The sequence below is a fragment of the Pelmatolapia mariae genome, linkage group LG16_19 (genome assembly GCF_036321145.2).
Source record: "Pelmatolapia mariae isolate MD_Pm_ZW linkage group LG16_19, Pm_UMD_F_2, whole genome shotgun sequence".
Taxonomy (NCBI): Eukaryota; Metazoa; Chordata; class Actinopteri; order Cichliformes; family Cichlidae; genus Pelmatolapia; species Pelmatolapia mariae.
Genome location: NC_086241.1, coordinates 50,636,562 through 50,662,004, shown reverse-complemented (window position 1 = coordinate 50,662,004; position 25,443 = coordinate 50,636,562). Strand labels below are relative to the sequence as shown.

At 41.7% G+C, this 25,443-nt stretch overlaps 3 protein-coding genes across 3 annotated transcripts in view; 2 read left to right on the top strand and 1 right to left on the bottom strand.

The window, feature by feature from the left end:
- Positions 1–579: 579 nt before the first annotated feature.
- Positions 580–9,223, top strand: hspa4l (heat shock protein 4 like). Its single transcript, XM_063497038.1, has 19 exons — positions 580–970; positions 1,923–1,980; positions 2,076–2,216; positions 2,345–2,467; positions 2,558–2,657; positions 2,752–2,885; positions 2,974–3,218; positions 3,326–3,402; positions 3,489–3,640; positions 3,767–3,873; positions 4,881–5,014; positions 5,393–5,589; positions 5,882–5,956; positions 6,322–6,465; positions 6,686–6,811; positions 6,913–7,020; positions 7,566–7,685; positions 8,119–8,280; positions 8,379–9,223. Exons 1-19 carry the CDS (start codon positions 864–866, stop codon positions 8,568–8,570), a joined length of 2,502 nt encoding a protein of 833 aa, XP_063353108.1. The 5' UTR covers positions 580–863; the 3' UTR covers positions 8,571–9,223.
- A 733-nt stretch (positions 9,224–9,956) lies between these two features.
- Positions 9,957–16,333, top strand: plk4 (polo-like kinase 4 (Drosophila)). Its single transcript, XM_063498710.1, has 15 exons — positions 9,957–10,118; positions 11,006–11,101; positions 11,349–11,444; positions 12,038–12,152; positions 12,263–13,241; positions 13,318–13,406; positions 13,487–13,803; positions 13,907–14,011; positions 14,128–14,230; positions 14,325–14,474; positions 14,561–14,789; positions 14,886–14,988; positions 15,245–15,382; positions 15,475–15,581; positions 15,949–16,333. The coding sequence occupies exons 1-15, from the start codon at positions 10,089–10,091 to the stop codon at positions 16,058–16,060; spliced, it is 2,769 nt and encodes a 922-aa protein (XP_063354780.1). The 5' UTR covers positions 9,957–10,088; the 3' UTR covers positions 16,061–16,333.
- Positions 16,334–17,431: 1,098 nt separating this feature from the next.
- Positions 17,432–25,443, bottom strand: part of itpk1b (inositol-tetrakisphosphate 1-kinase b) — a 31,159-nt gene continuing 23,147 nt past the window's right edge. The window contains exons 6-11 of the mRNA XM_063497864.1: positions 24,102–24,200; positions 23,887–23,927; positions 23,415–23,580; positions 20,929–20,996; positions 20,635–20,797; positions 17,432–20,108 (exon numbers count right to left, since the gene is read on the bottom strand). Coding sequence (XP_063353934.1) covers positions 19,840–20,108; positions 20,635–20,797; positions 20,929–20,996; positions 23,415–23,580; positions 23,887–23,927; positions 24,102–24,200 — 806 coding nt within the window. The 3' untranslated portion in view covers positions 17,432–19,839. The remainder of the gene's footprint in view (positions 20,109–20,634; positions 20,798–20,928; positions 20,997–23,414; positions 23,581–23,886; positions 23,928–24,101; positions 24,201–25,443) is intronic.

Sequence of the window (25,443 nt, the reverse complement as noted above, 5' to 3'; positions counted from 1 at the left end):
AAAACCAATGAATGAAACGAATATAATTCAGTGTGAATATGCGCAGTGCAACCCTCTGTTGTCATTTCCATGGAGATAAGACACGTAAACAGCAACGTCATATGTCGCTATAAACAAATGTTTGCAATAACAGTAAATATTACTGTACAGACTTAATAAACTTGTATGTATATGCAATATATCGTCTTAGGGCACTCTAAGCTTTACCTCCCGCAAACAATGCTTTCAGGTAGCGCTTACTTTAATGATATGTACCACTATCTCGTCAGATATTATCTAGCTATCAGTAATGTTAAAGTCATAGATATTATAGTTGTGTGCGTATTGATTTTGAGGCACGTGAGGTGTGAAGGTGGAAACTGTACCTGCAGGTTAAATTTAGGGTAAAATTTACGTCAGGCCCGTGCCGATTACCGATTGTGACGTACTCAATGGTCCCCTTTTCCAGGTGGTTCTAGATTTTTCTGTTATCGATTGGTTGTCGCACCAATCACGTAAGGACATTGGGTGTGACGCAGCCAATCACAGGCGTACGTGGGCGGGTCCGAGGAGAAACAGTCAGTCGGAGCCGCTGGGTGATGCTAGGGCTGCCTGGGAGTGGGAGAATCCGCTCTGGACATCATTGCTCTCTGGGATTACACTGAATGAGTTTGCTATAAACAGCTTTACTTACATAACAGCTAGTAATTCAGTTAGTGCACGCTCGGCTAGCCGTGTCGTATATTTTCAGAGCGGACGACACGCTTAAATAAATTTAAATTTAGGAACAGACCGCCATTGTGTGTTATTTTTCCCCCCTTCCTCATAGGTGTGAGTGCGGTCGTTTGCGGAGGATAACTTGGGTGAATTTAAGAGCGCTCAATATGTCAGTGGTAGGCATTGATGTGGGTTTCCAAAATTGTTACATCGCTGTGGCCAGGAGCGGTGGCATTGAAACCATTGCCAATGAATACAGTGACAGATGCACGCCGTAAGTATAGCCGAAATATTGACAGACATCATCGCCGTGTACGTGTGGTCTGCCTGTGAGTTTGTTACGCAATGTTTGCAACTGGAGGCGCACTGACTGAGCGGTGTGATGCACAGGAAGGCAGCAGGGATGGTGGCGGCGGTAGTGATGAGGCCTTAGTTCATTTCCCGTCACAGCAGGTTATTATAGGTCTTTTTTAAATGACAGTTTATTTTTGTAGGTAGTTGAGATGTCTCCTGGCGATCACCACCGAGCTGCGCAGTGCACGACAAGTTGACTCAGTTAACCTACTTGTACATGTTATTTTGTTTAATAGGCGTTTTAAAGTGTTTGCATACTGTACAGACATCAATGGATAACAAATAGGTTTTGACATGGTATAACGATAATGCGTCAGTTAAGGCCCGTCTACAAGCTGCATCTTTAACGCATGCAAGTGCTTGATCAGAAGTGACAGAGGATTAAATCCCAGGGTGAATGTAAGGAATCAACTTGGCGGACTGAAACAAATCATCTCCAAGTGGGTCTCCGTTTCTGTAAACTGAATTTGCTGCAGCATCCGTGCAGCTGGAAAGGAGACTGAGAGGAGCATTGCACCTTTAAGTGCATGAGGATATTTTTCTGTGGCAAGGTGAAGCTAGGGAGTGACTTGTCACTGCTAGCCAATGTGAAATGAATCCTTGTGTGAGGAGAAGCGTTGGTCTTTGTCATTAAACACAACGATTTTCCAGTTTTTTTTTTCTTTCTTTATTTTGGATAGGAAAAGCTTCATTTTCAAGGTGATCTGCTGCTGTCTCATTGCCCTAGTTTGTAGTTCTTGTTCAGACACTCTCCCCTGTGAACTCTCCCTCATGGCAATGCTCAACATTTCAGTTGGCAGCCATTGAAATTTCAGTTCTTCTTTGTCCGCCACATCTGTTAACAGGATTACTTCTGTTTGTTTCCCATTAAGGGCCTGTGTGTCTTTGGCCTCCAAAAATCGCATGATTGGAAATGCAGCCAAAAGTCAAGTAAGATCATCCATGAAATTTTATTTTTGGCAGACACATTACATCTTCAAACAGTTGTCTTTTTTAATCTTTGCTAAGTATTTCCTTTCTTTCAGATTATAACAAACTTCAAAAATACAGTCCATGGCTTCAAAAAGTTCCACGGCAGAGCATTCGATGACCCATTTATCCAAGCAGAAAGACCTAAACTGCCTTACAGCTTGCATAAGCTGGCCAATGGAAACACTGGAATTAAGGTAAAGTACTTTACATCTTTTTCACCACTTCCCATTTTTTTTTCCATCAACTTCCAAGCAACCGATCACCTTCACCCTTTTGGTTTTTAATTTGCTTCGGGTCTCCCTAAATGCTTGAGTGTTCCTAGGTGCGTTACTTGGACGAGGATAAAGTGTTCACAGTTGAGCAGATCATGGGTATGCTGCTCACCAAGCTGAAGGAGACGTCAGAGAGTGCCCTGAAGAAGCCGGTGGTGGATTGTGTCATCTCTGTGAGTGATGAAAACGGTGCACAAGACTTGTCGGTGTAATTCAGAACGCGGTTTCGAGGAGAACATCAAGATTTGTGCTCTGCTTTACAGGTCCCAAGTTTTTTCACAGATGCTGAAAGGCGGTCGGTGTTCGATGCAACTCAGATTGCAGGGCTGAATTGCTTGCGGCTAATTAATGACACCACTGCAGGTCGGTGTTCTTGGATACATTAGTAACTTTATGAAATGGCCATGGTCAAACACGGAACGTAACGGTTGAAAATAAATGTCTTGTCTATGAACAGTGGCTTTGGCTTATGGGATCTACAAGCAAGACCTTCCTACACCAGAAGAGAGGCCGAGAAACGTGGTATTTGTGGACATGGGGCATTCGTCATTCCAGGTCTCTATCACTGCCTTCCACAAAGGCAAACTCAAGGTTAGCCTTTTGCCTTCCTTCTCGTCCTCCAGCTGCATCTACTCTTTTGTTCTTAAATTCTAAACTCAGTATCAATCTGGTGCGTCAGGTTCTTGCCACAGCATTTGATCCATACCTTGGAGGGCGTAATTTTGATGAGGCATTGGTAGAATACTTCTGCGAGGAGTTTAAGGGCAAGTACAAGCTCAACGTGAGGGACAACCCGAGGGCTCTGCTGCGGCTATACCAGGAGTGCGAGAAACTGAAGAAGCTCATGAGTGCCAACTCCTCCGACCTGCCTCTAAACATAGAGTGCTTCATGAATGACATTGATGTTTCCAGCAGGATGAACAGGTAAAAACCTATTTGTTTTTTTTTTTTTTCATCTCAATAAGCACACTTAATGTGGATATCTTTTTTTTTATAAATATTGTTTTTTTTCCAATGTTTAAATCCTCCAGGTTACACTTTGAAGAGATGTGTGCTCAGTATCTCATGAGAGTTGAGATTCCATTGAAATCGGCCCTTGAACAATCAAGTACGCACCTTAGAGTTACTAATTAATTGATATTAATGTTACACAAAGGAAGAATTCGCTCAGGAAAGTGTATGTTCTTCTGGCAGAGTTGAGTCGGGATGATATCTGTGCAGTGGAGATAGTTGGAGGAGCCACAAGGATCCCGGCTATCAAAGAGAGGATCGCCAAGTTCTTTTGCAAAGACATCAGCACCACACTCAATGCAGACGAAGCTGTAGCAAGAGGCTGTGCACTTCAGGTTGGATCCTCAGATATTAACACCCAGTATTTCTTTCCAATGTAATATTAAAAAAATAGTAGTGATAAAATGGAGTAAATATGTGTTCGTCTTTGTGGTTTTGCTTGTGCGTATGTGTCTGTGTAGTGTGCGATTTTGTCACCAGCATTTAAGGTTCGGGAATTCTCTATCACTGACGTGGTTCCTTTCCCGATTACTATGCGCTGGAAATCACCCACAGAGGATGGATTGGGGTAAAGATAGCACCACTCTACAAGAGACAGTGTTTTTTTGTGATTATGCGTCTGGAGGACAAAAACTGGTTTATGTATACATAAATATTTGTATTTCTACCCTGTTTATAGGGTAGTCTTAACCTACAGTACTGTGCAAAAATCTTGAACCACTTTCAATTCAATCTTTAACTTTCAATTCTTTATATTTTGTAAGAAAAAATGGAAATAGGTTCAGCAGTTTAGTTCATTTCAGTAAAGATGAGGGGACTTGGAAAGGACATGACTTTTCGATACTGTTCCTCTGCTGTAGATGGTTTTTAGGCCTGTCACCTTTTTCTCCTGAGCTCCACTTGTCACTTTTTTCTCAGATTTTTTTAAGGATACCCTGCACACCACTCTGATGGTAACAAAGTGCCTAAAAATACAATTTAAAACTGGTTCTTTGCTAAGTTGTCTGTTATGTGTAGATACAACATTGATTCATCACCTGAGTTAGGTGGCGTTTTTACACTAGAGTGATTCTCAGTGTAAACTGGTTCAGTAAATAAAAGCATTCTGAAAATTGTCAGTGACTGAACTGAAAATGAGTGAAAAAGCAGCCAGTGTCCATAGAAGAACTTTGAAAGACCTTCAGAAAGCCTGAAGAACTATTGCTTAAGACCACTTTTAAAAGCATGAGGGGTAGCTCAAGACTTTTTCACAGTACTGTAAATCGAAAATATAATAAATACCTAAGAGGTCTAGATAAGAGTTGATTATACGGGCATTAATCTAGTGACCTTTTTCATTACTAAAAACTAAAAGCCTGCACTTCAATCACATATTGACTGATTTACAATCCACTGTGGTGGTGTACAAAACACAAAAACTGTGTCTTTGTCCCAAACATTATGGAGGCCATTGTATGTATACTTACTGCTTTTTGCTCCTCCAAATAGGCGAGTCAGCTCTAGGACACAGTATATGCTGACTGTGATTACTTTCCATTGCCTGACTTTGCTTTTTTTGGCTAATTTGTGCTACAGAGAGTGCGAGGTGTTCAGTAAGAATCATGCTGCTCCTTTTTCCAAAGTGATTACCTTCCACAAGAGGGAACCCTTCGACCTTGAAGCCTTTTACAGCAACCCTCAAGAACTGCCCTACTCAGACCACAGGATAGGTAATGGTGCTAATTCTGCTCTATTAGCATCAAAGTGATCAGTCCTTACTTGGTTTTACATAGACATTGCATGTATGCATGTATCAGGTTCCTTTAACCAGCTGCGCAAGTATGCAGAAAGAGGCGGCTAATGTAGGTGCGCCAAGTAGCTGGCCCAACAAATTGGATGGCAATTAGGAGTAAGGGAAGCAGGTTCTCGTGTGACTCAGCTGAACATCATAATTATCTGTACTGTATGTGTATCACCATGTGGTGGGTGGGTGTGTTTTCTCAAGTGGGATATCATTTTTTTTTCTATGCAACTGCCAGTTTCCTGTCACAAGAACATGTTGAGGTCCTATTAAAGAAGCCGCTCCTTTGCTTTCCATCTGCTTCCAGGCTTTTTTTCAGTACAGAATGTGGTTCCCCAGCCAGATGGTGACAGCTCTAAAGTGAAAGTCAAAGTGCGCGTCAACATCCACGGCATCTTCAGCGTGTCCGGCGCTTCTCTGATTGAGAAGCAGAAAGGAGAGGGCGAGGACATGCAAACTGATACAGAGCCAGTGGTGCAGAATGAGAGCAGAGCAGAGGAGCAGGTAGGATTATTGTTGCCACAGTCACTCCTGTGATGCCACAGATGTCAGCTGGTCGGTTTCTTTGTGCCGTACAGAGTTAAAGCACAACAGCTATTGGATAGAATGGGTACTATTCACATAAAATTTATGTTCCTTATTGTTTATCAGTGGATTTCCGCCACTTAAAAATCAGCTTTTTTGTAGTTTTTTGAAAGATACTCTCATTAATTGATCTTTTATATGCAATGAAAAATATCTAATGCTGTGACACCTGACTTAAATCTTGGTTAAAATAATTATGTATGTGTCTCAGATCAAAATGCAGGTGGATCAGGAAGGCCAAACCCAAGGGGAGCCGCAGAATGAGGACGCCAGTTCCAGCAGTAAGGTTAGTCAGGCTGCGATTTAAGGATGCTTTAAAACTGCATGCTTTTCTTGTTTGTTCTTGCTCATATCAGACTGCATTGACAATAAGACAAGCAGAACCCTGATACTGATATTGTTGACCCATTTATTAAGCAGTTGAGACATGCTTTCAATTAAATTAAGTATTAAGTAATTCATGTATTGTCACAGATTCTGTATGCGAGCTGCTGAATTCATGTCAGCGCTGCTCATTGGTGCATCTGTGCTACAATTAGATGGACTCATGCAGTATTAATTAGTCTAAAAAATAGATGATTATTTTGGCAAGGTGCCACATGTTTGGAAATCCAAAAAGGCCTCATTGTGTTCTCTGGTTTCCAAATTTAGGAGGGAGCAGCTGGTGAGAAGCAGGACCCAGCAGCAGGAGGAAGCAAGCCCAAAGTCAAGGTGAAGAGTATCGATCTTCCCATTGTGATCAACAACATTCGACAGCTTGACAGTGACGTCCTTTCTAACTTTGTGGAGTATGAGGTGAGTGTTGCAGGTGGCCTTTGGAAAAAGCCGAGTCATGCTCTGATACAAGGAATTTTATATCTATGTATGAGCATCTACTGTTGTAATATATTTATGACAGAAAATCAGGACAAGCACAGGTTTTATTCAGAAATGTCATACTGTAATATCGTATGGCACGCCTTGGTTGAATCATCCGTAATTTTTTATTTTTATTCATTCATTTTTTTCATCATAGCGTCAGATGATTATCCAGGACAAACTGGTGAAAGAACTGAACGACGCAAAAAATGCTGTGGAGGAGTATGTGTATGATCTGCGGGACAAACTTTGTGGGATTTATGAAAAGTACATCACTGAGGGGGTAAGTAGTACTTTTTGCATCTATAATAGCGGCCCCCATGTTGCAGTAAATGACTATTATATCTGAGACAATGTATGAAGAACTGATCTGTATAATAACAGGACAGTAACCGGCTGACACTGATGCTGGAGGACACAGAGAAGTGGCTCTATGAGGATGGAGAAGACCAACCCAAACAAGTCTACGAGGAGAAGTTAGATGCACTTATGGTATGTTTACATTTATTACAAGAAAGATTTTGCAGACTACTGCATACAAAAAAATATTTATGCCCCAAATGCTAACTTTTAGTAATTTGATTAGATGTAAATTTTCCATTTTGTTACATAAGTAAATAAACCGGTTCTAGTATAGCGCTTTGCTACTCTGCTTGAGCACTCACTCATACAACATGTCTCATTCACCCATTCATGCAACCACCAGCCTTATGATTAGTAGATGATCTACTATATCTCCTGAGCCACAGCTACTACTTAGCAAGCATATTTTCCTTAATGATTACTTGCTTAAATAAACCTTTGATTTTATAAATCTCAGTGGCACTTTACCCAAAATTATTGCTTTATGTTCATGTTTCGTTCATTCATTATATAATCTTATAGATTGTAATTTATGCTGTGATTTGGAACTTTATAAAAGTTAGCGCTTTATTCTTTATTCAACCTATGTAAGAACCAGTCCATTTACTTATGGAATTGCTTCTTTTAAAGTGGTAGTAGCTTTCAATGTTAACGCAAATTTTATTATTCTCCAGAGGTTGGGCCAGCCCATTCAGGACCGGCACAGGGAGCATGAGGACAGGCCGAGAGCATTTGAGGAACTGGGAAAGAAACTGCAACTCTACATGAAGTTTGTAGATTCCTACAAACAGAAGGTAAGCCCTCTTCAGACTGTGATGTTCTTCAATTACTCCTTTACAGGAAAAAGACAGAAGTAGAATTTGTGTTTGGAACTGCATGTTTTGTGCAGTGCTTTACAAATACTGTGTTATGTGAACAGGAAGCGTGATAAGACATGTACTCATAGATGACTTGACACTTATAAGAAATACAGTCTGTAACTGATACTTGAGGTATGTGACAAAATAACCATTTATTTTTATATTTTACTGAGAGAATATGTTGATGGTGTCTTACTATGTTTATATCCTTGATCTTGTATTCTAAGTGTTTAAATTATTTTCTTATTTTAGCTTATATAGTTTAAAGTGTATTTTGTTATGGGAAAAATATAATAGGATGACTTTGTTTAAAAGAGATACATTCTAGACCTGCTAAAGGTTTTCTTTGTCAAAAACTCTTTCCCAGGACGAGCGATTCCTTCATTTGAGTGCAGAGGAAATGAGCACTGTGGAGAAGTGTGTGACTGAAAGCATGGGCTGGATGAACAGCAAGATGAATGCACAGAGCAAACTTGCTTTAACTCAAGACCCAGTCGTCAAAGTAGCAGACATCATCGCTAAAATCCAGGTGTGTGATCCGCTTTTTAAGATCTAATCATCTTCTTCCTTTAGTGAGAATGACATCTTCTGATTCTCCTTTGGAAAACCTGCTTGCTTCTTCTCCAGGAGCTGGAGGATATATGTAATCCAGTGATCAACAGGCCAAAGCCCACAGTGGAGGAGGCCCCCGAGGTGAACGACCAAACCAGCGGAGCTCACAATGGCCCAACGGCTAAGCAGGGAGGAGCGGAAGGAAAGAGGGAAGCAAAGGGGAGCCAGCAGACGAAGCCGGGCACAAAAGAGATGGAGGTGGACTGAGATCTGTGTCCGACACGCAGACTCCGCAACCATCAGCGCGTTTACCGTCACACGGCATCTAGACAGACGCAGAAAAATCAACACCTGGGAACATTTCTCAGTCCTCATCAACCACTTATGTGGATCTGTTTTTTGTGTCCTCTCCCATTGGATTTTACCATTTGAGGTTTTTTGTTTTCATCCTTACGTGTGACACTGGTGTGCTTTAGTCTCTCAAAGGTTTGCCATACTAAATAAATTAAATAGATGAAAATATGAGTCTGTCGTAAAACCGATTCCTTCGTATCTCACAGGAAGGTACGCTTTGTGTTTTGCATTCCACGTGTCTCTTAAGTGTCCAATATCACCCATAAGAGAAATAGAAAGTGCTGTCCATGCCACTGCTAGTACAAACCTTTTAGTTAGTATACAATAATACAAATTATATTTGTATTCAACGAGTTCGAAGAGATATGTCCGTGTCTACAAACTGTAAATATTATTTTAGTAAATAAAAGCAGCCAGCATAGACATGTACATAGAGAACACATTCTAGTGTTACAATGGAAATGCTCATATACCAAGTTTCCTTTAGTGATTGGTTGCCTATTTCCTTTTTTTCTTGCATTTTTCCATATTTAATTGAAGGTGGAAAAAAATAAACGCATTTGTCTGCAAGACAAATTTGTACGTCTGAAATTATTGTTTTTCATTAGAAAGTGGCCATCTGTGCTGTACTTGTGTTTTCAGATGTGATACGGAAAGTTTCAATATATATATTTTTGCTAATTTTAATATTTTTAATATCTCTATTCACTAAAAAGTTGTAATTTGGATCTATAATGACAGGTCATTTGTAGCAGTCATTTACTCTTAAACATGCATTAACCTATAATGTTTATCGATGGCCTAAGAAACCAGATCCCGCAGAGTGAACATGAGTCCAGGGAGAAAGTACCTAGGTTACTTTAAACCCAGGATCCTCTTACTGTGAGGAATGTTTTGCCTTTACTGCACATTATGGCTCACCATTTTTGTTTTAAAACAAACTTTCTTTGTCAGCAAACCAAGACAAACAAGAGAGGTCGAGTCCTGTGATTAAAGCGGATTTAAAACAATTAAAAGAAAGTTACTGGATTAATTCACAATTGGATAACATTTTCTTTAATTATACATTTTTTCATTTAAATTTATCATTTTAAAAGTAGTAGCTGATTCCATATATGCAGTTCCTGTGTCTGAACGACCACTGATAATAAATTAAATGTTGATCATTGAAGCTTCATGTAACTCCATCGCAGCCACGGGGCGCTTGGAGGAGGCGTGGCAAACCCTGTCAAGTGACGCGGGGTGTGACGTAGCCACGGAGTAACGGGCGGATATTTTCAAAATGGAAGATATGGCAAAGTTTTGGAGGGGAACGCGACAACAACATTTATTCGCCGTGTGAGGACTCCTGCAGCGGCTATCCATGTACTCTGCCTATCGGGAAAAACTATTACAAACCTGCACGCGTCTGCGAGGCGAAAAGCCGCCACGATGAGTGTTTCGATCGGCGATAAAATTGAGGTGAGTGCTTTTGTTGGGCTAACGCCCACAAGCTAGCGTCCACTCGGACTGATGGCTTTTTCTCGTGTCAAGTCAAAGGCTGGAGTTACAAGTTAGCTACACAATATCGCACTGAGAAGGAAAAAAAACACTCAGTTTGCTTAATATTATGGGGATACGTTAAACTTTTATTTAGTCATAGCTAAATATTATACTACTTAACATCAATTACTGAGGCGATAGTTCAGTTTTTCGTTTTTAGCTTGTTTCATGTGTCGTAAAGAGATCGCTTTTTACGATTGCCTAAATGTATTCTTCTTCTACTTATTATTGTTGTTATTATTATTTAGTAGTACTAGTAGTGGTGGTGGTAGTAGTAGTAGTTAATGTAGTAGAAAATGTCAACATCGTCTCTGCGGGTGTGTAACCTTACCCATGCTCCCCCAGGACAAACATTGTTGTGTCTCGTCAGTTTGGGGACCCGTCATGCTGCTTGGAAACGGCTACAAGTGGGTCCTCATTAGCGGGAAGAGACCCGGGATAATTAAAGGTTTTGGTTGGCCATATGACGGCGTCAGGTGTTGGTGGCTTGTTTGACAGTTAACGTTTGTTGTGGGTGGATTTCTCCCGTGTGGAGTCGTTGGTGGTTGTAGAGAACAATCAAGCAGGTCGCAGGTTACGGGAAGGATGTTTGACCAAGTTCTTCTCCATGGCTTTAACAACCTGACTGCTGACTCCCATGCTAGCAGAGATGAGAAAGGAGGTTTTTGTTATGATCAGGAGTCGAGGATTGAGGTGTTTGCTTTTAAAGCTCTCGCTTCCCATGGGATTTAAATTGAAAAATGAAATCATGCTCACATTTTCCTGCAGATGCATTGTTTGTACAACTTCTCTTTTTGTGCACGCAGGACTTCAAGGTCCTCACTCTGCTCGGGAAGGGCTCCTTTGCGTGTGTTTACCGGGCCAAATCGGTGAAGACTGGTCTGGAGGTTGCCATCAAAACGGTGAGATAATCTACATCTTTATCAGTGATGCTGTGAAATTGTAAACTTGGAACTACTGGGTTATGACATATGTTGCCTCCCGTGGGGTTCTTGTGGTCTGTTGACCCGCCCCACAGATGAGCTCCCAGTGTTTCGTTGCCATTGTGGGTGGGAAACTGATTATTAGGATCAAACCAAACTGTACAACATGCCACGCTGAGCCGATGAGTGGCAGGTGTATAATTATCTCTGTTGTTCCCATCTGCAGATTGACAAAAAAGCAATGCACAAAGCCGGCATGGTCCAACGTGTGAGGAACGAGGTGGAGATTCACTGCCGGCTGAAGCATCCTTCCATACTGGAGGTAATGCTGACAATCCACAGATGATTTCTTGCCATGAAGTGCTTGATACACAACACCAAGCCTGTTTTTTATTTTTTATTTAAATATGCCTTCTCCTGTAGTGTATCTATACAATATACATTTTCTGTTTTTTTTTGCATCACACACAGATTCGCCTGTTTAGTGATGGACTGCAATAATTTGAAATGAGTGAATGCTTGCTTAGTGTGAGATTTACAGTTAAAGTTAACACCAGTGCTGTAGCTGTAGGGATTCCTGTGTCTTTGTGGGACTGTTGTGTTTGATGATGCATATATCAGCTTTCTGTATTGTTGTCATGGTTATACAGGGCGTCCTTGATAGTACTTTGTGTAGGCACTCCACCGATTTGTTTCCACTTCACTTAATCAGTAGTCTGGCTAATCTTCAGCTTTAAAGATTAACCAGGAAAGCAGGCAGTGGTGGTCCCACTGACACAGCTTTTAGGACCACAGTAGTACAATCATTTTAAAATCCAGTCAGATATATTCTATATTTTGTTCTTTCTCAATGTTTCCATATTTTGAGACAATGGTAAATGAATCATATTGTTATGTCTTTTGTTTTTGTAAAAGCTTTACAACTACTTTGAGGACAGCAACTATGTGTATTTGGTGTTGGAGATGTGCCACAATGGAGAGATGAGTCGGTACCTCAAAGAGCGAAAGATGCCTTTCTCTGAAGATGAAGGTCAGGCATGTGTTTTTGTTTAGAAGCCTAAATATGAGTTGTGTTGCTAGTACTGTTAAAAAAAAAAAAAAAAAAAAAACTCCAACAACAACTTTATTTTCGCCCCACAGCGAGACATTTCATGGACCAAACAGTGAAAGGGATGCTTTATTTACATACTCATGGGATCTTGCACCGAGACCTGACTTTGTCCAATCTTCTGCTGACCAGCAACATGAACATTAAGATAGCAGACTTTGGCCTGGCCACTCAGCTCAAACTCCCAAACGAAAAGCACTTCACCATGTGTGGCACACCAAACTACATCTCCCCAGAGGTGGCCACTCGCAGCGCCCACGGGCTGGAATCAGATGTTTGGTCACTGGGATGCATGTTCTATGCTTTCCTGATGGGTCGCCCTCCATTTGACACAGACACAGTCAAGCACACTTTGTCCAAAGTGGTTCTCGGGGACTATGAGATGCCTACCCACGTTTCTCTGGAGGCTCAGGACCTAATTTATCAGCTGCTGCAGAAAGACCCTGCCCAGCGGCCCAGCCTCTCTGCAGTACTGGACCACCCATTCATGACCCAGAGCCTGCTGGTCAGGACCAAAGAGCTGGGGCTTGGGGATGACGGGTCCATTGACAGTGGCATTGCCACCATCTCCACAGCTTACACCTCCTCCACCTCTGCCAGCAGCGGCAGTCGCCTCCAGAAGCGAACCAAGCACATGATAGGCTCTGCTCTGCCTAATCGCATGGCACCCATCCCAAGCCTTCCACGCCAGCCCAACAGTGCCTGTTTTGAGGATGGAGACCAGTGGCAGCAGCAGCAGCATCCGCTGGAAAGGTTCAACAGAGAGGGCAGGAGCAGGGCGGCTCACGGTGGAGAAAGCGGAGAGCCTCATTCTCGCTACCTGAGGAGGGCTCACTCTTCAGACCGTCCCATGTCCACTTCAACAGGTTCAACTCATGCTGAGCTGGGGCGATGCCACTCAGAGGAGACTCTGGCTGGTATAGGACGCCCAGTCTTCCCCGTGTCCTCCACTCCACGCCCGTTTTCAGAGCACGGAAGACTCCCGTCTCCACCTGTCAAGCAGCCAGCAAAGTAAGCAGTCAGTCTGTTGATAATCTTTTTTTTTTCTCAGGTTATTGAGACTAACAGATGACACTCTCTATTTCAGTTCTGGGTATTTTTCCACAGAGACCGCACTTCCACCAAACTTGCAATTTCAGGACTTAGAGGGAGTTTCTAATTGGCTCAACACTGAAGGTAAAATAACACTTTTGTGCTCTTTTGGTTGTTTTAATCATGACTACAAAGTTTTCCAAAAGTTTTGCTTTCTTTCTCAGCCTCTGGACAGAGGTCCGCAGATAGCAGCGCCCACAGCAGTAGAGGACCTTTAGGTGTTCACAACTCCTGGACAGATAAGCCCATGAGCCGAGGCGTGAACCTTCACCCCAACCTGCACCACCAGCTTCTTTCCAACTCCGACTCATACAGGGAGAACATCCCCGGATTAGAGTTCCAACCTCCCCCTGACAGAGAGTTAAAGCTCTCTTCAACCAAACCCAGTACAGATAAGCCGAAGAAAACGCTGAGAGACGTAATCCCGCCTCTGTGTGCCTCCCGACTGAAGCCGATCAGACAGAAGACCAAAAATGCTGTTGTAAGATTTTAATCTATTTTTTTTCTTTTTTTTAAATTTCTATGTGTGAACAGTGGATATATTTTTAGATATCTCATCTCTTTTTTTCTTGTCTTCCATCCAGGTGAGCATTTTGGACACGGGTGAAGTTTGTATGGAGCTGTTAAAATGTCAGAGTGGTCAAGAAAGAGTCAAAGAAGTCCTCCGGATTTCCTGTGATGGCTCAATGGTACAGTTTCTGTAGTGCAATCAGCATTTATCATGCAGTTACTTAATAAATCTTTCCATGTTTGAAAAAAATCTTCAGTCTTGTAAGTTGTGGCTTATTATGACCATCTGCTGTAGGTGACGATATACCAGCCTAATGGTGGAAAAGGTTTTCCTGTGCTGGACTGCCCGCCAGCTCCTCCAGAAGATATTCTCATTTGTAGCTACGAGGATCTTCCAGGTATTCTGACGGATGCGTCCCACCCATTAATATCAGATAATAAAAAAATTTGAAATAAAATTGTAATTGAGCTTTTTTTATTTTTTTGTCACAGAGAAATACTGGAAAAAGTACCAGTATGCTTCCAAGTTTGTTCAGCTTGTTAAATCCAAGACTCCTAAAGTGACCCTTTACACCAAGTATTCCAAGGTCATGCTGATGGAGAACTCTCCTAATGCGGACCTAGAAGTTTGCTTTTATGATGGTGAGTCAGAGATGTTTGCTGAACATCAGTAATGAGGTGGCTGAGCTGATGAGTCTAAATTAACATGTAATAACTGCATCATGCAGGCGCAAAGACCCACAAGACGTCCGAACTTGTGCGAGTGGTGGAAAAGAGCGGGAAGTCGTACACTGTGAAGGGCGAGGCGGGGCTGAGCGGCCTGAGCCCGGAGTGCCGGAGGTATGTGGAGCTGTCGGACGAGGGCCACGCCATGTGTTTATCTCTCGAGGCCGCCATCACTGCAGAGGAGCAGCGCAGCACCAAGAACGTCCCTTTCTTCCCCATAACGATTGGCAGGTGACAGGAAAATTCTGGCCACCTTGTGACAACTTTTCTTTGTTTGTTATTTTTCTCGTCTTGCGTGACAAATGTTTGTTTTCTTTTACTTCCCAGGAGACCCGCCAGCTCAGACGCTCCAGGCTCATCGTCTGTGCCCTCGCATCCGGTTCCTCCAGATACAGCATCACCTCCTAAACCTCCACAAATCACTCCTTCGGTAAGTTCTGACATTACAGGATAAAATGAAGAATAATGTGGATTTCCACGCCAGCCGCTCAGACGTTTCAGGCAAAAACATGTCATGTATGCAGTGTTCACTGGTTTCAGGCAGAGGGATTCTTCCCACAGTACAACCAGAAGACTAATAGTGAAAAAATTCAAAAGATAAAAACAGCACCTGGAGTCATACCCGAGCATGTGGGTGTGCAGGCCGTGATGAGATCTGCATTTGAGTTTTACTGATTTATTTCTAGATGATTTCCTACGATGGGTCTGACTTCACCACAGCCAGCCTGAGTAAGAAAAGCTCCCCAGTGCGACAGGACCTCATTCAGAGCACAGGAAAGGTGGTCAAGTCGATATTTGTGCCAAATGTTGGATGGGCGTCCCAGGTAATTGACGACTAATTAATATATTAAGACTGGGAATATGAATTGACACTTTGACAAAAACCGAATCCTTGTTTGTTTGTTTGTATCTGTAGCTGACGAGCGGAGAGGTATGGGTGCAGTTCAATGATGGTTCTCAGCTGGTGGTTCAGGCAGGAGTTTCCTGTATCACCTACACGTGTCCAGAAGGGAAGATCACCAGGTATGAAACATTAGAAATGTCTTCTGTGTTCCCTTTAAGAGCTATGTTTTAAAATATTTGTGAGAGTAGATGTTTTTAATATGGCCATTTCAGAAGCCCCATCCACCTGCTGTTCACATCTTTTGTTTGCATGTGGCAGCCAATCAGAAGAAAGTTTTCTTAAAGATAATGGAAAGGGAGCTGAATGGCTTGTTTCACACAGTTGATGAACTGAGTGCTGTAACAGACGCAGAGTGGAGGACAAACTAGCCCGAGAATAAAAATACAGAGCTTGTTTTTTGCTGGATCTTTGGCCAACTTTCCACATAGAAGAAGCCCCAGTGTATTTGTATGGCACAAAAAGTAAGAAGTGGTGTGTTCTCTGCAGGTATAAGGAGAACGAGAAGTTGCCAGAGCACGTTAAGGAAAAGCTTCACTGTCTCTCGACCATTCTCGGGCTGTTGGCGAACCCGGCAGTGCATCACCTGCAGTCCCATTAACACCTTGTGTATAGAGGCCTGTCAAAAAGCTGGAAGTAGCATTAGAAATCTTCATTTCTCTTCTTGTAAATATCTTCTATTTGTGTTGTTTTTACATGTACAGAAGACTGAGATTATGAAAAGATATATTTTTATTTTAATAAGCAGCTATTTTGTATAGTGTCTACATTAGCCCTGTTGGAAAACTTAGTGTTTGTGTGTCTTTTTTTTTGTTTTTTTACTGTTTCCTACTACTATGAAATGTGCGACCGATACACGCTGAAACAATAAAACATCTGGAGGCCGGGTGGAGGATCGCTGCACTTTCTTTTGCAGTCTTCTCTGTGCACTCCGTATTATGACAGAACTGTGTATAAAAGAAATTAAAGTATTTATAGCCAGTTTATGGTTTCAGTAATAGAGAATTCATAAGTATAGTTAATATAACTGAAACTTAGCTGGCAGTTACCTCTCTTTATATCTAAAGGAGAAAAATCAGGTTAGTTACTCAAAGTAAAGTCTGTCACTTAAAATCAACAGAGCTGAAGTTTTAGAGCCCTCATAATTCACATGTTACAGGAAGAAAAGTAAACACTGATTTCTTTGGTGCTCAAATATTTGCATCCAGACGAGCTCCTTTTGGAAATGTGGTACTATTTATTTCAATCGATGTACGTGGAGTCCTGCTAGCAGTTAAACATAAATGGTATTCACCAAGACTTCTTACTAACCCGTTATTCTTGGATCATTCAAATTTTTCCAGACCAAAATACCACACACAAACTGCTTTGGTTTTATTTGGTGAAGACATTTCATATAATACAGACCCGTCAAGAATTAGCTCAATGAAGCATCTTTATAGATTTTAAAAGGACTTGGGAGCTAAGAGCTAAACTGCACTAATTTAATATCTAGGATACAGAGTAATAGTCATTAGAGTGGATGTTTTGTTTTGAGATAAAATAGTGCATTTTGGGTAAACTTTCAAGGATCATATTACTATTTTTTTTAAACAACTTTTATATAGAAGGAAGGCAAACAAATTGAAAACCATTAAATATGTAAGTTATTTAAAAATAAAGAGCTTTACATCATGTAGGCTACAATTTAAATAGTGGAGTTGTATTTGTGGAGCCATTTTTCACTCTTAGTGACGGCTAAAAGCACTTTGCACTACAAGCTATACTCACACATTCTATGTACTGGAAGTGCTTTTTATCCATCCCATACACTCATACGCACATGGCTATATCAAAAAGATATCCTTGCAGACTGAAGGAGTCCGGGATCAAATCTCTGACTCTCTTATAAGCAGGTGAATCACTTGAGTATGATTGTTGTAAAACTTAAAGAAAAAAAAAAAAGCAGTGAAACACACCCAGATTAGTTTCACATGTTTATTTTGCCCTGTTGAATTGGCCATTTAATTAAAAAAGTCACAAAATTGAGGATTCTTCTCAATTACAGAACTGATACAAAACGACATACTGTACGGATGTAAGCATAGGCGCATATACACGTACTGTACAAGACACCCAAGAAGTACACATTCAGGTGGAAGCCGGGAGCATGATGACACCATCTGGGTTGCAGAAATGACCAAGAGTGGGATTAACCATTTATATTTCCCATTTAGAAGCACAGTAAAGAACACGAGATATCACACAGTATAGTGGCGTACACAGATACTCAGCCTTTTCCAATTTAAACAAGGACTCAACCACAGCTTCCTAGGTGAGGAAACATCTAGACTCATTTGAACCTGGTGTGGTACTTTTGAATTTATTGTTGCTTCACTACACTTTGAAGGCAAATCAAAACCAGGATACTCAGAAGGGTTGTTTACACATGTAGCGAAGGCCAACTTCCACTGTGCCGTCGCTCTTCTTTTGTCCCAGAGAGATGCTGGTGAGGTGGCCGCAATGACACAAATATTCCCGCTCACAGGGCAAGCAAGAGGACGGTGGGTTCCCTTGGATGCTGATGGAGGAAAGAAGACAGCAAGGGGAGCTCTCTGGGACAAGAGAAGGAATGCAGTAATCTGTATTTGCTGCAGGTTGGCACTCATTTCCCACTAGATGCTAGAGGGATGCAACAACCGCTCAGCTGATCTGTCCCTTTCACGTCACCTGAACAGCAAGACCCAGAATTTTACCGTCCCTCTACGTAAATCTCCACTTTTTCAAAAACATCACTGCTTTCATTTATATAAAACATTTCCCCCATAAAATCTCAATAAAATAAAGTTGCTCTTAGTAGATGTAAGGACATTATAAGATTTTAACAAAATCGTTAAAAAACAAAACAAAACAAAATCTCACAGTGAACACTGGGAACGACAGCTGGACCTCCACCTCCTCCCTTCACTTAAAATGTGACACAAATACAGCAGCTGGAACAGCAGACAGGTCAGAGAATAAGGCTTGAAGCACATGAGTGGATTATGTGTGGATTGTTGGTTTAGTTAACTGGAAGAAGCGCTGAGAGACAAAGCTGAACAAATAACTCAATTATCTCAGACTGTTCAGACGAATACTCAGTTTAGATGGGTATTCAAACACACACACACACACACACACACACACACACACACACACACACACACACACACACACACACACACACACACACACACACACACACACACACACACACACACCTGATTTTCTTATTAATCCAAAGTGACAAGCTACACAGCAGCCCCAAGTCTGTCCGTCGGTCAAGTTTGCCTCAGTTTGCTCGCGTGACAGATACAAGCGGTGAAGACACTTGGGGAGTCTGTTTAAGGAGACTAAAACCCCCACGAAAGCTCCCACTGGAATTCTGAAAAATCATGGAATTTCTCGGAAAACATCCACAGACACAAAAACATGGGAATGTGATCCTCATCTTCCTGCACTGGAGCGACTCAAACTGGGACTCAAAAAGGATGTAGTTTGTTTATCTAACACACAGAAAAACACCCCCTCCCACACGCACACACGCCATAACAATCATTACGAAAAGAAACTTGGTCACATGGTCATGGAGATTTTATCCTCTTAAGATTTGAAAAATAATGCTCTTTTTCTCTTCTCCTCCTACACTCAAATTAAATTTGATGGCACTCGGAAAAAAACAAAAAAAACAAAACTGCTCCCCTGTTTGTTTAAACCAATAAAACAATCTCATCACTCTCTGCAGTCGATTGGCCACAGTCACATAGCAACCTGGGATCTGTGGAGTAGTGTTCAAATGCCCAAACGCCTCCTCCCTCTACGCCCTTGCACGTAGCACTCAGTGGTATTGACCAGAATACAAACACACATCACTGGCACAGTTGGCCACAGTGTAAATGTGCCTGTGTGTAAGTGAGTGTGAGAGAGATACAAGGGATCATACATTGCACATCTAGTGGCACATCATTCTCCAGTCCTGATTAGGCCATTCTAATTAGTTACCTCTTCTGGACCCTTTCATCACACAGACCTCACGCAAGAGAGAGAAAAATAAAATCAGCTATTAGAGAAAAGTTCCCAAAGTTCACATTACAGTACTGTTAAAGTCTCATTAGACAAAATGAGGGAAAAAAAAGGCAGAGAGAAAAAAAAAGCTTACATCCAATCACCATCATTTCCAATAACTATATAGGAAAAAGGTTTGTGTCTCGATTAGATATATTATCATCATTAACATCATATTTACTATGATTATTAATCATTATTATTATCACCACTGTCATCCGTTATTTGTTCAGGGATCAAATAGGGAGGTAAGGGGATGGGAGAGAAAGAAAAGAAAAAAAAAAGAAAGAAAGTCAGTCACTGGGAGGAAGCCTTGGTAGCTATCGTGGAGACACAGTGCTGCTGGAAGTTGGGTGACATAGCAGAGTTGCAGCCCAGTCTCTGCAGCTCTTTTCCCAGCATGCTGCAGCAGCCTGGGGCTGGCGGGGCAGCGTTGGGTACCGTGGTGCTCACCGGGAGGCTTTTGGGCTGCTCGCCGGCAGGAGGAAAGTCAGGGTTGTGGCTCTGAAGCACGCTGCTGATGTGGTTCAGGAGGTCGTTGAAAAACTCAGGGACGCCCTCGTAACCTGGAAAGAGAAGGAAATATTAAGAAGAAAAGCAGTGACTTCTGGCTGTGTGCTAAATAAACAATATTCTACCTTAAATGTTCTTATAAAGCTGCTCCTGGACACTAAAGGGAACACAAAAAAATGTTCCCCTTAGTGTCCAGAAGGACCCTGAAACTTCATATTACATTAAAATAAGACTCATGCTTAAAGAGGTTTCTGAGGTCATAGCTCAAAAGAGCCTAGGTCTGTGTTCCCATATACAACTTGCAAAAACAGAAGTCGCCCCCTGCTGGCCATTAGAAAGAATGCAGGTTTAAGGTGTTCTGCACAAGCTTCATGTTCTCTTGTGGTTAATAAAAAGCAGAAATGCAGTTAGCAGAACCTGTAGCTTAAACAGTTTAGGATTACACAGGCGATGGCTGCTCTAAGGATGGATTCATTATAACTCCCAGTAAAATCGGAGGTTTATTTTCCACTTAATGGGCAGATACTTTAAAGAAGATGATTTGTGTGTGTGTGTCTGTGAGATTGAGGCTATACCAACCTGGGAATGCATTGATGTCAATGACAGCGTGCTGGCCTGTTTGATTGTTGATGATTACATCGATGCCAAATAGGGACACGCCCAGTGCGTCTCGCAATGACCTGGACAATTCTCTGATGACATCATCACTGGGTGGCTGAGACACTCCCTCCACGTTCTCTCTCTGGGTGAAACAAATATTAAAATGTGCATTAGCTACACAGCCTTTAAAAGTCAGGGTTGTGGCCCTGAAAAGAACAAAGACATTATAAAAGAAACAAGATGACATTTCATTCAGTGACATTTTGGACGTACCGAGGTCAAGTCTGAGGACGACTCTGGTTTGGAAACATTGTGGCTGTTGAAGAAAATGGCTCTCCTGTCTGGAGCAGAAACAAAGGGAAAGGGTGAGGCAGAATTTTAAAGAGTGTTGACTACACCGACACAGGCTACGATCAGAAACTCCCAAAGAATTAGTTCCCAAATCACTTTTCCGACCTCAATGGAAAATGTTCGCTCCATGTGTTCCTACCATACACTTTCATGTAGATCAGATAAAACATAACTGGTGAAAAATATAACTTCATTATTGAGAAACCTATTTAAGCCTAAAAATGTGACAAAAAATGCTGACACGTTGAAATTAGTTCCTCATCATGTCCACTTATACATGTTCTCTTCCTGTCCCCACAGTGACTTCTACATTTTTTTTAAGGCTTTCAATATCTGTGACTAAAGGTAGGATTAATTATTGATAATCATAAAAGCTGCAAAACAGCAGTGCTTAGCCTGAGGAACTGTAACTAATGCAAACAATCAGTTTAATATGTAGCTCATGATCCTGAACTAAAGAGATTTTTTTATGCAAGAAAACAACTTCAGAACAAGAAGGCTTTATTCCTGCAGCCTTATTTCAGACATCAGCTGTGGGTTTACCACAGTCTGTTATTCAAATTTCAAAAATATCAGCAAGTTAGGGCATGAAGTGGAAGCAAATTATTAATTATTTTAAAAATGAACAACCTTGCCTGCCAGTTATACTGATCGCTTATTTCCATGAACCCTCTGACAGTATGTTGTTTTGAATTGTAGGATGTATAATTTTCTCAATAGAGGATACACCAGACCAAAGGAGGTAATAAAGGATGCACTGAAGCACCTTTTCTTAGTATTTAGATACTTTAAACACATCTTATTAAGGCTGCCATGCAAATGCTTCTGGGTGACTTCACTCAGTCTTTTTTCATTGGAGAGTTCCTGTTTGACTGCAGCCCTGGTGTCACGGTGCAGTTGTCTAGATTTTCCATCATCTGCACTAGGTGGCGCCACAGTTCAACCATGGCCTTTAGCAAGTGAACCTCATGTTTTCTAAATTTGAATACCTAGTATTTAAAAAACAAACAAACAAAACCCAAAAAACAGAAAGTTACTAAACCACACTGATGTAATTCTTTTTCATCTTAAAAAGTCTTCAAGTCATCCAGGTCGAGTTTGTGAGCTGAAGACAACATCATATCCTGGCGTGCTCAGACCTCCACAAAGGATAAACCAAACAGCCACTTCATAAATGCATAGCCCAGCCACCTCAGCAGAACAAGACTCAGCTGTACACCTGCACCTAAAGGATCAACAATACTGTCGAGGATCCCAGTATTCACTTTGTTTTGAACAAAGATGGTAAAGGAGGCCATTTACATGCACTGTGAATGGACCACTTGCAAAAGGGACAACCTCCACTAGGAGTAAAATGCCCTGGACTGTGCACGATTTGTTTTTAGAACTGAAGAAGCCTCTTGGATGAGAGGTGAACCCTAAAGAACTGCAGTTGGCCATTTTTTTAAGCTCTCAAGACAAGTCTCTCAGTCACATCTACAATGTGTTGAGTGTTCCATATGTTTACATCAATAGGTTACTCATTGGGCTCGGGTGAGGAATTTTCTTTGATAAATGTGACAGGAATGTATCACAACATTTTTACCTACGTTTTCTCTGATTTCTAACTTGTAATGATTAACATGAATCAGTTTTCGAGAGAAAGGAGTGGAGGGAAACTGTGGGTTCCATCACTGTCCAAATAAATCTGCCCTTCGGCACGGCGAAGGTCGCGGTAATGAAATGTTCGGCGGATTGGCTCATTCATTCCCTGGCTTGATGGGCAAAGCTTCACTTTAAGAAGGAAGGCTGACTGGGACAGCCCATCTCTCACTTTCCAAACATTAACCCATACTTCAACCTTTCAAAGCACCCTTTCCATCACTTTCTAGGTACAAAACATAATGCATAGCTTCAGGCTGTGGGGGACAATGACCTAAGCGCTGTGCAGACGTATTGCTGTGCTGTGGTGAGCTTTTCTGTTGTACCAGCATTCCAGGCTGAAACCAGCCATCCTGTCTGCACGATTACACAAAGCGGACGACTACGCTGACGGCAAAAAATGATTTGCATGTGGGCCTCTGCTGTATCACATGCAAATACTGGAGTCGTTTGTGTCGTGGGATAACCCTGTATTCAAAGACACGTCATGGGTAAAGCTTTTGACATGTTTATGGAGAAAAACACTGCTGCTCTTGTCTAGTTTTGACAACATGTACCAACAGGGTATAACTCAATTGCACTCTGCTGCACCCCTTAAAAGGGCGAACAGGTCCAATCACAGGGCTCATAAAGCCATTTTATGAGCTCTTTTATTGGGTAATTTGGAGAAGCTGTGCAGATTGCACAGACTGACCAGTGTGCCTGTAAGCAGCGCTCGGACTTCCCCACCTGTCACTCTCCCTCTCACTGTCCGTTCTTAACCTTACCTGCAGGTCCAGCAGGGAAGTTCTTAAGGGAAGGTCTCTCCACTACAGTGTAGGAGTCTCCCACCACGAACACTTTGTAAAGCACTGCGTTATGGTTGATGAAACTCTGAATCACACAAGGAGGCTTCACATCCTTCAGGTCCTCTTCACTGAAGATAATGGCCATCTGTGGGCAGGAGGCCACACAATAAATGACAAAGAACTTGACAGGAAACATTGAGGTCAATCAGCAGTTAGAGGCAGGTTAAAATCTAACTTCATTCAGTGCTGCTTGTGCAGCTGAAATTGACACTCCTGGCAAGCTAGTCAAATAGACTTAATGCCTCCACAGTGTTATACCTACATGAGGTATAACACTATCAGATTTTGCTGTTTGGACTAGAGTTAAATGACAATCCTCTAACAGAACAGGTATTAGCTAAAGCGAACTTTTGAGGGTGTGAGTGACCTCTGAATCCTGCGGGCCTCTTACCTCATGGGAGTTGGTGCCATGAGCCACCCGTGTTTTGCAAACTGTGGAAGAAATGAAGACAAAGAAAAGCGCAGAGTTTACAGCAGAGCACAAACCCTTAAATTTCTGTTATATTTGAGATCATGATGAACAAAGAAACATGGCAATAGGTTTAAAAAAAAAAAAAATGTGTGGTGAGTAGAAGGAATTAAGATGACAACAGCGGCGCTACTCACTGAAGGGGAATGAGAGTCCTTGCCTCTTGATTTGCTCCAGCACGTCTGGGCTGCACTCAGTGTTGAGGACCATGAATGGAGGAGAGCAAATCCTCTCATCTATATATTTAAAAAAAGAAGAGAAAAAGGTGAAAGACTATATTAATGCTCAGGAGATGTGTACTCTTGGTTATTTTCACTACAGAAACTTATAAAAGTTATTGCTTTGTTTAATCCACAGTTCAAATTGGAAGATTTAAGTTACAAAGACATCAAACTCATTTTCTTCTGCAGTTTTAGCTTTAACATACAGTTTCAACATAACGTTTCAGCAACTCACATGGCTAACAGTCATATGCTATGACCTGTAGTACTAGGTCAAAAAGTTATTTTTATAACTCATCCTTGTGATGTGTTTACACAAGAAACACAGCAGAGGCCATCTGACACTGCCCTTCTGCTCCTTACAAACACATACGTTAAATTAATCATAGCGACTACTTGCTTAACCTTAACCACCACCTTTTTTTGTTGATCCCTTTAGGGATCACAGCAGTGACTCATTACTTCCTATTCCTAGTACCGTCTTCTGTCATGTCACTTCTGTCCTTCACTACATCCATGAATCCTCTCTGTGACATCCATCTTCAACATCCTTTGTTCAATAAATCCACCATCCCTTCTCATGTCCAAAAGAACTTTCATGTCCATAAAATATCTAAGTTCAGGTCACCACAAAAACCCACACAAATACAATGATGAAATACAGGAAAGCATCCAATTTAATGAGGAACTAAGGATAAACCAGCTGAGGACACGCAGAGTCATCGGGCACGTCACCTGATGGACTCACAGGCCTGACATTTCACAACAAACACACTTGCAGTTACAATGTCTTTAAAATTCTCCAGTATTAACCACAAAAATTCTGCTTCTTTTTCACCCATCTCTGTATTTTTTGTCTCTTTACAAGTATTTTTTTCTCATCACATCCTGCAGCAGCAGGTTGGTCAGTTCTGATAAGACTAAAAATTTTAAAAACATCCTGCAGCTTTGACAAGCGTCACCCTATCAGGACTGGGGATGCATCTACATTAATGTTTTGTCTTCTGTAATTTCCCCTCCGCAGTAGGTATATGGGGGCGATAAGGCAGACGGGTTGGAGATAACGCCACAGGAAATCATTGGCTGGGCCAAAACAAGAGCTGGCAAAATGTTAATGACCAAAACACAATAGAAACATGCTGGTCTTTGTGTGCCGTGGGCCTCAGCAGTGGCAGGGCTCTCAGCTGACGCTAGTGCTGAGGTCAGGAGAATCTCATTTGCTTAAATTAAGTCCAGTGCAGAGTGCTGAACTCTGGGT